General features: G+C 41.7%; 1 protein-coding gene across 2 annotated transcripts in view; it reads left to right on the top strand.

Annotated features, from left to right (window-relative positions):
- The window catches only part of PIAS4 (protein inhibitor of activated STAT 4), a 50,317-nt gene that overhangs the window by 20,777 nt on the left and 16,621 nt on the right, over positions 1-12,919 (top strand). For both annotated transcript variants that reach the window (XR_002321484.2, XM_020971410.2), the window contains exons 8-9: positions 8,608-8,681; positions 9,277-9,437. Coding sequence is in view for 1 of the 2 variants with exons in the window: in XM_020971410.2 (XP_020827069.1) it covers positions 8,608-8,681; positions 9,277-9,437 (235 nt within the window). In the remaining variant the exon portion in view is untranslated. The remainder of the gene's footprint in view (positions 1-8,607; positions 8,682-9,276; positions 9,438-12,919) is intronic.

Genomic DNA, 12,919 nt, shown 5'->3' with positions numbered 1-12,919 from the left:
TTAACTAGCTGTGTGACCCTGAGCAAGTCGATTAACCCTGTTCACTTCAGTTTCCTCATCTATAAAATGAGCTGGAGAAGGAAACTGAGGCAAACAGGGTTAAGTGACCACTCCAGTATCTTTGCCAGGACAGCCACAAATGGGGTCATGAAGAGTCACACATGGCTGGAAAACTACTGAACAATGAATCTTTCCTAAAGAGAAAAATAAACCAATTAAAGGCACATCAGCAGCATCCATTTGTAAAGAGTATGCCAGTTACACATCATTTTTCATTAGAGCCAACCCTAAGGGCCTCTCTTAGCACCCATATAATTTAATATATGTACCACAAAGTAATAAAATCTCTTATCTCTTTGCTAACATTTTACATAACTCAGAGCAGCCCTCCCCATCCCCTCCACATTACTTTCCAGTTATTGAAGATTGACTCAATTTGTGATAACAGCCCAAGCTCCTTAGGGAGAAGGTACTCCACAAATAGTAGTCTCAATCACTATGATGCTAACCAGCTGTGTGACTTTAGACAAGTCACTTCTGCTCCACCTCAGTTTCCTCATTGAAGTAAAGGGTTTGGACTAAACCATAATGTCTAAAGCTTGGCAATATTTTTCCTAAAATTGTGCCTACAAAATAGTATGGCTTATGGTAAACAAACATGCCAGAACCTGTATGTCCAAATGAGAGTTGTTTCCAAGGATGCTGCAGTTTTTCAGAACTTTCTGGAAACTTACCAGAAGAGTAAATTTAGAACTTGAAATAGAAACTTAGAACTTGGCCTCAGCCGCTCAGTTCACCCAGTTGAGACAAAATCATGGATCAGAGAATTTTAAAGCCGGAAGGGATGTTAGAGGTCATTTAATTAATCCTGTCCTTTTATGACGGAAGAAACTGAGGTGAAGTGAATTGCCAGAGGTCACACAAGTAGCAAGTGTCAGAGCCAGGTTTAAAACCAGGGTCTCTTAATACCAGGACTGGCACTTCTTTAGGATACCTTGCTGCCTTTTTGGTTTTTTTTTTTTTGGTTTGTTTTATTTTTAGGCAGTTGGGGTTAAGTGACTTGCCCAGGGTCACACAGCTAGTAAGTGTCAAGTGTTTGGTCTGAGCCCGGATTTGAACTCAGGTCCTTCTGACTTCAGGGCTGGTGGTCTATCCACTGTGCCACAAAGCTGCCGCTCCTTTTGGTTTTTTTAACAGATGCAGAAATTGAAAGACCTCCCTGAAAGCAGGGTCTATGTCTCCTTTCTGTGCAAGCCAAGTACGTGGCCTAGGGTCTTGCATATAGGTGCTTAATGTTTATTTTTTGAATGAAGAGAAAGAAGTTGAGTCACCAAGGAGCACACAAGTAGTGATGGACCTAAGACTAGAACCCACATCTCTTGGCTCCTAGTAAAGTATTCTTTCAGTTTCCAAACAAGGCTGAGAGTTGCAGCGATAAATTCAAGTTAGCAGGCCTTTGAACAGATTCGAAGGCAGGCAAGTACCAAACCCTCTCATGTCATTAAGGGTCAGTACTGTCATTGAAGACTTCATAGGGTGGAAATTCTATAGCCTCCTCTAAAAAGTTTCCATCAGCCCACAGGATGTCTCCTAAGCTAAACTATACTCATTTAGAACATTATACCTAAAACTAAGTTGTCAGCCCAACCTCCTAATGATCTAGATCTCAGAGGGGGCAGTGACACTCCATATTTGTCTCTCGCCTGCTTGTTTGCTCCCTCCCTTTCCTCCTCGAAGCATTGACCGTTTCTGTCTCAAGACCTGCTCCCACAAGCCCATGTTGTGGTGACTCAGGCACTGGTGTGAGTTCCTCAACATGAGGGAGATTAATCTGTGTACTAGACGCAGGTTTGGTGGGGCCTTTGCAGTTGGTTTCACATTTAAAAAGGCCTAAAGGGGGAAATAATTTCCCTGGCCTTGAGCATTGTGTGACAAGCAGGTGGCACAGATTGCTTGCTCTGTGAAATCTGCTGTAGCAGTTGTAGGGCTTGAGGAAAGATGAAACCCATGGCTCCTTGAAGAACAGGAGGCAGCATGATATGTAGGGGGAGGATTGCTGCTTGATAGTGATAGCCCTGGAGTTCTAGCTCTACCAGCTAATTGTGGGACCTTGCACAAGTTATTCCATCTCTGTGAGCCTCAATTTCTTCATCTTCAACATGAAGAGTTTGGACAGGATAATCTTCAAGATCCTTTCCAGCTTTAACGTGTTATCTCCATAAGCTCTTCCTGATCTTCCTTTTGTGGGACAAAAGCCCACCTCTCCAATCCACCTTGTTGACAGCAAAGAAAGGAAGTGGCTGCCACCCAGATCAGGCTTGTTTCTGGCCAATTAGCATTGGCCAGGAGAGTTAGGAGATGCCACTTAACCTGTCCTGTGGGACAGAAGGTAGGGTGGGTTGGGTTCATTGACTCTGTAGTGACAAATGAACTGACGAGTTAGCTTGCCATACCCTAGAAAGAAGACTGACTTTAGAGTAAGGGGGTGTGGGTCTGAACCCCACTTCTTCTGTTACTACCTGTATGGTCTGGGACAATTCACCTCACCTCTTAGAGCCTCTGTTTCCTTAACTGTGTTGGGCTTTAGTGACCTTTGAGGGCCCTTCTAGCTCTAAATCTGTGGGTATACGAATGAGGAAGGTCCTTCTTGGGACCAGTACTGCGTCTTAAGTTGTAGTAACTGTTATCTAGTGATTTAAGGTTTATAAAGGTGTAACAGCTTACAGCATATGCTATGTTACTTACTAGACTGAAGAAGTTTAGGGCTCTGGACCATTACAGTTTTTCCTAAACCATGTAGCCTGGCCAGTCTGATTAATTTCCTTCCACAGATCTAATCGAATTCTAGTGTTGTTCCACACTAGCAATCAGTATTTTTTTTTCCCTTTGGTAAAACAGGAATTCTCTGCTCACAGTTAGAGTGGCTGCAATTTTCTTATCTGTAAAAATGAGGGAATTGGACTAGGTGATCCCTAGCATCATTTCCAACTCTAAAACCTATGACATGTACTTCTTTATCTGTCTTTTGTCTTCAGCCACAGTCTTACATTGGGTGAGCTCAGAGTTTCCTAGAAAAGGGTATGCCTTCTAAAATACTTATCCCATCTATATCCTCATTATTTACCATTCTTTCAATTTCCAGAGAGCTTTTCATTCCACAGTGAAATATCATCCTGAAAATGCAAATATTCCAGGGTTACATCACAAGACTTGACTTAAATCTCAGTGTAAATTTACATCAAAGCCCTTCCTAAGAACTGGTTTTGCCAGGGGAATAGAAGACACTGTTAAAATAGGTAAGGACACTAAGTGTCTGAGGAAGGCAGAGGGAGAAAAGGAGAAGGCAATAGTTTTCCCAGAGACCCAGCCTGGATCTGGCCACGGTATAGTGGACTCCTGGCTGAAGCCTAGCAAGTATTTAGAGAAAAATCTGAACTAGGAGGAATGTTATAGAGCACACTTCACCCAGTACAGAAATCTCTTCTGTAGTATCCCTAGCAGGTAAACAGTTACAAAGACAGGTAGCTCATTACTCATCAAACACAGTCCTGTTGTTGGACAGTTTTGCTTGTTAGAAAGTTCTTTATACAGAGACACTTTTTTTTTCCAAGCTAAATTTTTTTTTCACAACAATCCACTTTGTCTCCATTTCCCCTGTTCTTTCCTCCTTCCCTCTGTATTGAGAAAGCAAGAAAAAGAAAGCCACAGTTACAAATATGTATAGTCATGGGAAACCCTACATTGGCCATGTCCAGAAATATCTGTCTCAGTCTGCACTCAGTCCATCATCTCTCTATCTGGAGGTAGGTAGCATGTCTCGTCATAAGCTCACTGGAATTATTGGTCATTGGGTTGATCATAGTTCCTAAGTCTTTCAAAGGTGTTTACAATGTTGTTATTATCGTATAGGTTGTCTTCCATGTTCTGTCTACTTCACCGTGCCATCAGTTCATACAAGTCTTTCCAGATTTCTCTGAAACTATCCCTTTTATTATTTCTTAAAACACAGTGGCATTCCATCATATTCATTCACCATGACTCATTCAGTCATTCCCCAATTGATGGGCACCCCTTCAATTTCTAGTTCTTTGTCCCTGCAAAAATAGCTACTATAAATATTTTCGTAGATATGGGTTCCCTTCCTCTTTCTTTGATCTCTTTGAGGTATAGACCTACATAGTTTAATAGTTTGGGGGGGTCATGGTTCCAAATTGCTTTTCAGAATGGTTGAACCAGTTTACAGCTTCACCAGTAGTGCATTAATATACCTGTTTGTCCACAGTCCCTCTAGCATTTGTCATTTCCCTTTTTTGTCGGCTTTGATCATCTGAAGGGTGTGAGGTGGAAACTCAGAGTTGTTCAAACTTGGATTTCACTAATTAGTGATGTAGAGTATTTTTTTGTGTATCTGTTGATAGCTTGGATTTCTTCTTCTGCCTATTCGTTTCCTTTGGCCAACTGGGGAATAGTTCTTATTCTTATATTTGAATCCGTTCCCTATATAGTTTAGAAATTAGACCTCTATCAGAGAAACTTGCTGCAAAGATTTTCCCCCCATTCATCTCTTTTCTAATTTTAGCTGCATTGGTTTTGTTTTTGCAAAAACTTTTAAATTTTATGTAAATTACCATTTTACCTTCTGTAATACATTTTTTATCTTTTGTTTTGTTATGAACTCCTCCCCTATCCAGAGATCTGACAGGTAATTTCTTCCTTACTTCCTTGCTCATCTCCTTACTCCTCTAAGTGATTTATGATGTCTCTATGTCTAAGTTATATACCCATTTTGAGCACATCTTGGCATACCATGTGAGATTGGGTCTATACCTAGTTTCTGCCAGACAGCTTTCCAGTTTTCCTAAAAGTTTTTGTCATTTAGTGAGCCCTTGCCTCAGTAGCTGAGATCTTTGGATTTATCAAACACTAAAGCTACTGTACTTGTTTGCTTCTCTATACCTAATCTGTTCTATTCACAACCACAGAAGCACATTTGGAGTCACTTCCCTCCCTCCATCCTCTGAGATGGTACCCTTTAACTCAGTTCTTTCTTTCATATTGCAACCCTTTAGACAGTGATCATTTCTTCTTCAGATTCATCTCTTTTTGTCAGTCTTTCTTATATTGAATTTTCTCTCATTCAGGAGTCTCAGAATTAGCTTTCCCTCTATAATTGTGGGGGGGGGTTTGTTGGGGTTTTTTTTTTTTTAGGCAATGGGGGTTAAGTGACTTGCCCAGGGTCACACAACTAGCTAGTAAGTGTCTAAGGCTAAATTTGAACTCAGGTCCTCCTGACTGCAGGGCCAGTGCTTAATCCACTATAATTAATCTTTGTGTAATCAACTTCTTAGTTTTTGGGGCAGCATAAGATGGTATGGCATTCCTCTGTTAGCTAAATTTAATACGCCTTCTACCAAGGTGGTATAATGGAAGGAGCATTGACCTTGGAATCAGAAGACCTAGGGTTCATACCTTGATTCTGTGAAACAACAATAGTAACAACTCAAAAGCATTTCTATAACATCCTTACGTGTGTTACAGATGAGAAAATTGATACTGAGAGGTTCAGTTATTTGTCCTAGGTTATACAGCTGGTAAATGCCCCCAGATTTGAACTCTGGTATTTCTGTCTCCAGGCTCAGCACTCTCAGCCAAATCTTTAAATTGGGGATAATAACACTTGTACCACCCACCTCACCCTGGTGTTTGAAAGGATCCAACAGGATGATGTAGGGAGAATCCTAGATAATAGAGCCACAGTTCACCCAGGCTCAGAGGTACATTCCAGCCCGGTGGCTTACAAGGTCCCCTTGACCTTGCTAGGGTTTCTGCAAATTATGCAAATAGAGGCCTCACTGAGCACTGGAATGTTGGAAGTGGGAGGAGTCATGACCCCAAGCTGCCATCCAGTGGACAGACTCTCAGCAACCCTGGGGTTTTTATTTTGTTTTGTTTTTCAAAATAACTGTAGTTACTGTATATGTCAACAGTAGTTTACATTTGTATATACTCTTATATGATTCCCATAACAGCTCTGTGGCCCAGATAGCTCAAGTAATAGTGTTTTCACTGTACAGCTGAGGAAGGTGAGATTGTGACCTGCCAGATACCACACAGCTGATAAGTGAGGGAACAGGGTTTTGAACTCAGGATTCTGACTCTCGCTGCATGGTACTGAAGTGTCAGGCTGTATAAATTGAGGTGTGTTTATTATTAAAATATACTTAGTACATAAGTCTAAAACTGTAAAATAAAGGTAATTGGTTATCTTACTGTTAGCGTCTTATGCAAGTAATACTAATGATGATTTTTAAACATTGATGCTTTTGTCTGGTTGTCTTGTGACAGTCAGAGAGAGGAATTTAAATAGCAGTGTGCTCTGATAGGAGCTTTAGCTTTCTTTTATCATCTAGCATTGGTGAGCAAACACTTCAAGACCCCACTCTCTTCTCCTTCATCAAACCTTCTGCTGGAATTTTCCCCAGGTCATCTCTCCCTCTACCATCCTCTTCCTTAAGGGGTGTCAGAAAACAGTGGCAAAGCTGGCAGTCATTCATTCAGCTCGAAGGGAAAACTGAGTTATCAGTTCCCAAAGCTCAGTGAATAGACTTTTCTGAGGTAAAAGTGTCCGAAGCATGATTGGATACCTTCCTTATTGTCTCTGCCTTTAAGAAACTTAGTGTCTTGTTTGCTTGTATGTCTCCCTTAACATGAAGTACAGTGGGTTGCACATGGTAGAGGCTTAATAATGAATGAATTGTAACCCAGCTTTTAGAATGCCTCCAGAAATATACAGAATTTACATAGAATCGGTAAATTCATAAGTAGGTGTTAGCTTGTTCTCCAACAGATAAAGGTTTTGAAAGAGAAAACAAAAATTATAGATAATCAATTGAAAAATTGTTGAAACTCAGAGAAATGCAAAATGAAATATCCTTGAAAGTATGGCATATCAATCTGGAATTATACAATGAATTACAATATTAATCATAACCTTTGACCCAGCAATCTTGTTATTATATCCTAAAGATATTATTGAGAGGAGGGAGGGGGGAACTATCCATAAAAATATTCATAACTGCTTTTCTGTATAATGGTAAAATACTATAAACTTCCCATGTGTCCAACAGTGAACAAATTGTTAATGTGAAAGGCATGTAATTGCAGTGTTAAAAATGACCATGTAAGAAATGAAATATGAAAAGACTTGCATTGTGTCACAAAGTTAAAAGAGCAGAATTAGAAGAAATAAACACATTTACTACTATTAAAAACAACATTAGGAGGGAATACCGAGTAAAGGGTGGTTGGTTGTTTGGGGAGTTTTTTTTCTATTGAAGTCTTTATTTTTCAGGAAAATTTTTCATGCGTGTGGTTTTTCTTAGGTATATAATTCAGACCAGTTATCCAAACTATCTGTATTCTTCATGATTTTAAATCTTTTTTTTTTTTGCCTAACTTCAGTAATTGCCTTAATTCTCTTCACTTTTTTTGTGTATGCACATTGAAGGTCTTGTTGCCACACAAATAATAAAAATGTTTTAAAAGAGTGCTTCTAGAAAATGATTATTTTTTTTTTGGCTAGGCAGTGGGGTTAAGTGACTTGCCCAGGGTCACACGGCTAGTAAGTGTTATATGTCTGAGGCTGGATTTGAACTCAGGTCCTCCTGAATCCAGGGCCAGTACTGTATACACAGCACTACCTAGCTGCCCCTAGAAAATGATTTTCTTTTCAGTCTAAGTTTCCAGGCTTTGTAGGCGTGTTAGATTTTGACAGTACCCCAGCTTCCAAATGACTGAGGTATTTTCCTTTCCATATATCCCTTCTTTTCTTCCTACCTTCCACAAAGGTGGGACATCAGAGGCTAAAAGAAAGCTTACATTCACTTCCTCTCCTTAGGTGTTGTCATATACTCCAGGCCTGTTGTGTGTTCTACTAATAATAGAGTTTTTAAAATTCTCATTTCTACTTAATTCTTCTTAGAGATCACCACTTGTGAGATCTGAGCTACCCACTGGGCACACTTGTGCCTGGGTATCTCTTAAGGTCCAATACAACTCGAGAGACCAACAGAAGCCATTCTGAGACTTGCCTGAGTCTCACCTGACCTACCAGGTGTGATGGCGCCATGGACTCTGTGAAGATCTGTTTATCAGCAGCCCTTTTCTCCCTCCTTCCCCACCCCCCTGTTTTTGCAGTTTCCAGTCAGGCCATGTACACAGCTGGCCAGTAGCCTAGTCCTGAACTTTGAGACAGAAATGTGAACCTCTTTGACAGTATTCTTTCTTGGGTGCTGTGTCTTATCTGGAGGTAGTAGGCAGGGGTTGAAGTGGGGGAGTGGGCCTGTTGGAGAGCAGACTGGTGGGGAGAGGTTAGGAAGTTCTCCCCTCTCCTTCCCCTACTTCCCCCCAAAGGGGCTAGAGAAGCTGGCTACCCACAATTCTCCTTAATTTGCGTCTTCCCTATTTTAAGACTTCTAATGAGGGGGCATATGGAGATCATAAGCTAGGGGCATCACATTCTGCTCAGCTCATTTCATTTCCTAGAGTGGGCAAAAGGGGTTAGTGCCTACCGTTTCAACCTTTGTTGGCCTTCTTTTGTCTCTTCAGTCAAAGAGAAGTTGCGTCTTGATCCTGACAGTGAAATTGCCACCACAGGTGTCCGAGTGTCTCTCATCTGTCCGGTAAGTCAGAGCAAACCCTTGTGCTGCTCTTGGCTGGGGAGTCCAGTTTTCCCACCCTAGAGTAAAGGAGGAGAGTCTCCTAGCCTTTAGGCCTTCTCTCAGGATATACCTGTCTCTTTTGGGAGAGGCAGGTAAATTTCTAGCAGCCATTCCTGGATTTGTCTCATAGCCTCAGTGCTGCTCTCCTCATTCTCAGTTATTTGACTGACCCATCGGAATTGATCAAGTGTGAGACACTCTAGGGATTACAAGAGAAGACCTGGACCCTGCCCTCAAAGAACTTACAGTGTAGCTGGGGGGGAGATGGGGAGGGGGGGGTTGGAGACAACATATGAAAGAAACAACTAGTAATAATTCAAGACTGTGCAGTCCAGTGTGAGTAAGACTAGTTAGGAGAGTTAGGTTTAGTGTTCAGAGGATTGGAAGCATTGGGGAAGAGGCAGGACTGAAGTTAGATTTGCCTTCCCTTGAATATTGCGCTGGACGTGTGTATGCTTTAGAGCTCCACTGTGGCAGGAAAGGACTGGGCTGCTAGCCTAGTTATCTCTCTCCTAACTGCTCACTCATTTTGGGTGTCCCCATGTCGGGCCTATAGCTAGTAAAGATGCGACTCTCCATGCCTTGCCGGGCTGAGACCTGTGCCCACCTGCAGTGCTTCGATGCAGTATTCTACCTCCAGATGAATGAGAAGAAACCTACCTGGATGTGTCCTGTGTGTGACAAACCAGCCCCCTATGACCAGCTGATAATAGATGGGTGAGTTTGCTTAGTGGGGTGCTGATGGCATCATCACTTTGGGATTTTTTGTATTCATACTACTACCCTTGGTAAAGTACCTTCAATTTTACACTTTAACTATCCTTGTTGGTTCTAAATGTGAAAGGATGTGTCAGGACCAGTTATTTCTTCTTTCTTCTTACCTATGTCATTAATATTTTAATAGAGCTGACCTTACCCCAGCCTTATAATTATTGTGGTGGGAATACATTATTCAGGAGTCTAAGGACATAGGTTTGAATCCTTTGTTTGATACCAACCTTAACTGATGTTAGACAAGTTGTTTCCCATCTGTAGGTCCCAGCTTCCTACTGCATTAAGTAAAAGCTAAATTAGATGATTGATCACTAAGGTTTCTGCTAAATTCTGTGACTAGCTTTCACTATGGCATTATAAGGGAAGACATGGTCTATGGTTTACAAACATAAGCTATAGTTCAGTTCAGTTTTAGAAACATTTGTTAAGCACCTAATATGTGCAAGGTCATAAAGATACAAAGAGAAAAGTGAAGTATTCCCTGTCCTCAAAGGGGGGAATGACATGTACGCAGACAAGTGAACAGAGAGAGAGAGAGGAGAGAGAGTGAGTGAGTGAGTGTGTGTGTGTGTGTGTGTGTGTGTGTGTGTGTGTGTGTAAATTTCAAAAGGGAATCAAGAAAGGAAGGTGTAGAAGGTAGTATGACAGCCAGACTTCTAAAGAAGTAAGAGGCCTCTTAGAATATGAAGGATGAAGAAGTACATTCCAGACATGGAAGATCACACATGCATTCAAGGGCCTAGTGGTAGAAGATAGAAACTTGCATATGGGAAGTCATCAGGCAAGCCAGCTTGACTTGGAGCTATATGTAAAGGAGACCACTGTGAGATCAGTAGCTTGATTATGTTAGGCTTTAAATGTCATGCTGAGGATTTTGTATTTGGCCCTTTTTAAAGCAACAGATAGAGAGATCCTATAGCTGCTTGAGCGGGGAATGACATGGTCAGATGTACACTTTAGGAAGATTCTTTGATAGTTCTATGAAGGGTTGATCAGAGATGGGGGAGACAGGAAGCAGATAAATTGAGGATAGTATTGTATTAATTTAGGCAAGAGGTGAAGTCCTGAACTTCAGAGTACTGTATGGGAGTATAGAGAAGGGTATAGATGTAGAAGATGTTGAGATAGAGTCATAAAGACTTAGCAGTTGATTAAGTGTGTATGATGGGGGTGGGGTTGAGAGGAAGAGAGGAACTTGGGTAAAGAGAAGGATGGTGGTACCTTCAGCCAAAATAGGGAAATTAAGAGGAGGTGGAGGCTTGGCAAGGGAGTAGCAATTTCTTTTTTGAATATGTTGAGTTTGAAACTACCTGCAGGGCATCCATCCAGGTAGAGATTTCCACTAGTCACTTGTTAATTTGGGACTAGACCTTGGGAAAGTAATTAGGACTTGATATAAGATTTAGGAGTCCCCTGCACTAGGGATGATGAATGAGTCCATGGGCTGTGATGATATTATCGGTAGACCGAGTGGAAAGGGAGGAAATAAACCCCAGAGTCTGTCTCTAGGGCATTCCTTTGTTCAGGGGCTGAATGGATGGTTACTGACCTAGTACAGAACATGTAGGAGAGGAGAGGTCAGGCAAATGGGAGGGGAAGCAAAGGAGAGCATGTTATTCAAGCATGGGGAGGGGGGGGTTAGGGGGGAAGAGGGAGGTAGGGAGCAAAGGCAAGAAAGCATCCAGGAAGGGACATTGATTTGACAGTGGCCAAAACTAGAGAGGTCAGATAGGGATGAGGCCTGAAGAAAGACCATCAGATTTACCAGTGTAAAAACCTTGGAAACAAAGCCTAGTTTTTGTCACAAGCTGTTGTCAGAAGTCGTGTTGCATGGGTTTGAGAAAGAATGGGGAGAAGGAGCTGAAGGCAGCCAGTGTAGTTCACTAAATGTCGGACTTTCAGCGAAAAGAGGGAGGAAGAGCTGGAGAGACTGATAATTTGAGGGACTGATAGGGTTAGGAGAAAGTATTTTCCTTTTGTCTATTTTCAGATCTACATTCTCTTCCTCCCACCTCCTCCCCCCCTCCCTTTGAGAAAACAAGAAAAACAAACCCCTGTTATGAGCATTTACAGTCAAACAAAACACATTCCTACGTTGGCCATGGTCCGCCCCCAGATAGGTCTCAGTCTGCATTCTGAGTCCATCACCTCTCTGATTGGGAGTGGGTAGCATATTCCATCCCGAGTCCTCTGGAGCTGAGGTTAGTTCTTGTGTTGTTCAGAGTTCCTGAGTCTTTCAGAGTTGTTGTAGTAGTTGTTGTATACACTGCTGTCCTGGTCCTGCTCACCTCACGTTGTATCAGTTCGTACAGGTAGGCAAAGGTATTTTTAAGGCTGAGGGAAACCCGGTCACGTTTTTAGGTAGTAGGGCAAGAGCTGATGGCTACAGAGTGATTGAAGATGGAAGAGAGGGGATAGGCCCAAGAGCACAAATAAAGGGGTTGGCCTTAGTTAGGAGACAGCCTCACTTCTGCACTTCTGTGGAGAGGCGTGATAGGCAGTACCCACCACGATAGATATAAAACTGTCTATAACCAAGGGGCAGATTTTGTACAGTCATAACGAGGGATAGACAAAGCTGGCAGCTGCATGGGGTTTAACACCTTTTTCTGTGGTAGGAAGGCACGGTGGGGGGAGGGACATTTTTCATGTGACTCTCTAAAAACACATTTATTTATTGCCTGAGAATTTTGTTCTTCGTGGCTTGATATGTTGATGTTTTGTTGGTAAATTGTGTGACAGTAAACACTCAAAGCCTCTGGGCAGAAATGGTAATGATCTGTATATCCATATCACCATAAGGTTTATAAAATACCTTAGAACGATTCTGTGAGGTGGCTGGGTCAGGGATTATCCCTTTTGCAGATGAGGAAACTGAGATTGAAGGAGATGATGGGATATTTCTGTGGTCACATAGTTACTGAGGTTATGTACAAAGTGGCATGATTTCCCTTCCTTGTCTTGGGGACACGTGTGCTTCCTTCTGTATATAATGTGGAATGTATAATAAGTTTGAATATAAGCTTTGAGAGAAAGGGGAGTCTTCATAGAAGTAGAGGGCATTCAGGGCAGGAACCCAGCATGAGCCAAAGCAGAGAAATAGGAAAACTGTGGTGACATTCTGTCTTTGATTCTTGGGGAAGAATGTGACCGTGGGCCTGGCTTATGCTAGTGTTGAAGACTAGAATGATCAAAGTATGTCCCACATTGGGGAGATACTGGGAGAAAAGATTTGCTGTGTAGGTCATAATTATGAAGGTCCTTTAAATGAATTTACACAGTGACTTAAGATCTACTGAACTTTTTTACACAGTAACTCTGCTAATATCATTATCCTCATTTTACAGGTGAGGAAACTGAGGCTCAGAGAATAAGTAACTAAAACATCTTAAAATTATGAGCTGGAAGGCTCTTTAGAAATCCTA

Source organism: Phascolarctos cinereus, unplaced genomic scaffold (genome assembly GCF_003287225.1).
Source record: "Phascolarctos cinereus isolate Bilbo 61053 unplaced genomic scaffold, phaCin_HiC Scaffold_4;HRSCAF=312, whole genome shotgun sequence".
Taxonomy (NCBI): domain Eukaryota; kingdom Metazoa; phylum Chordata; class Mammalia; order Diprotodontia; family Phascolarctidae; genus Phascolarctos; species Phascolarctos cinereus.
Note: the sequence above shows the minus strand (reverse complement) of the source record. Positions and strands in the feature narration are given on the sequence as shown.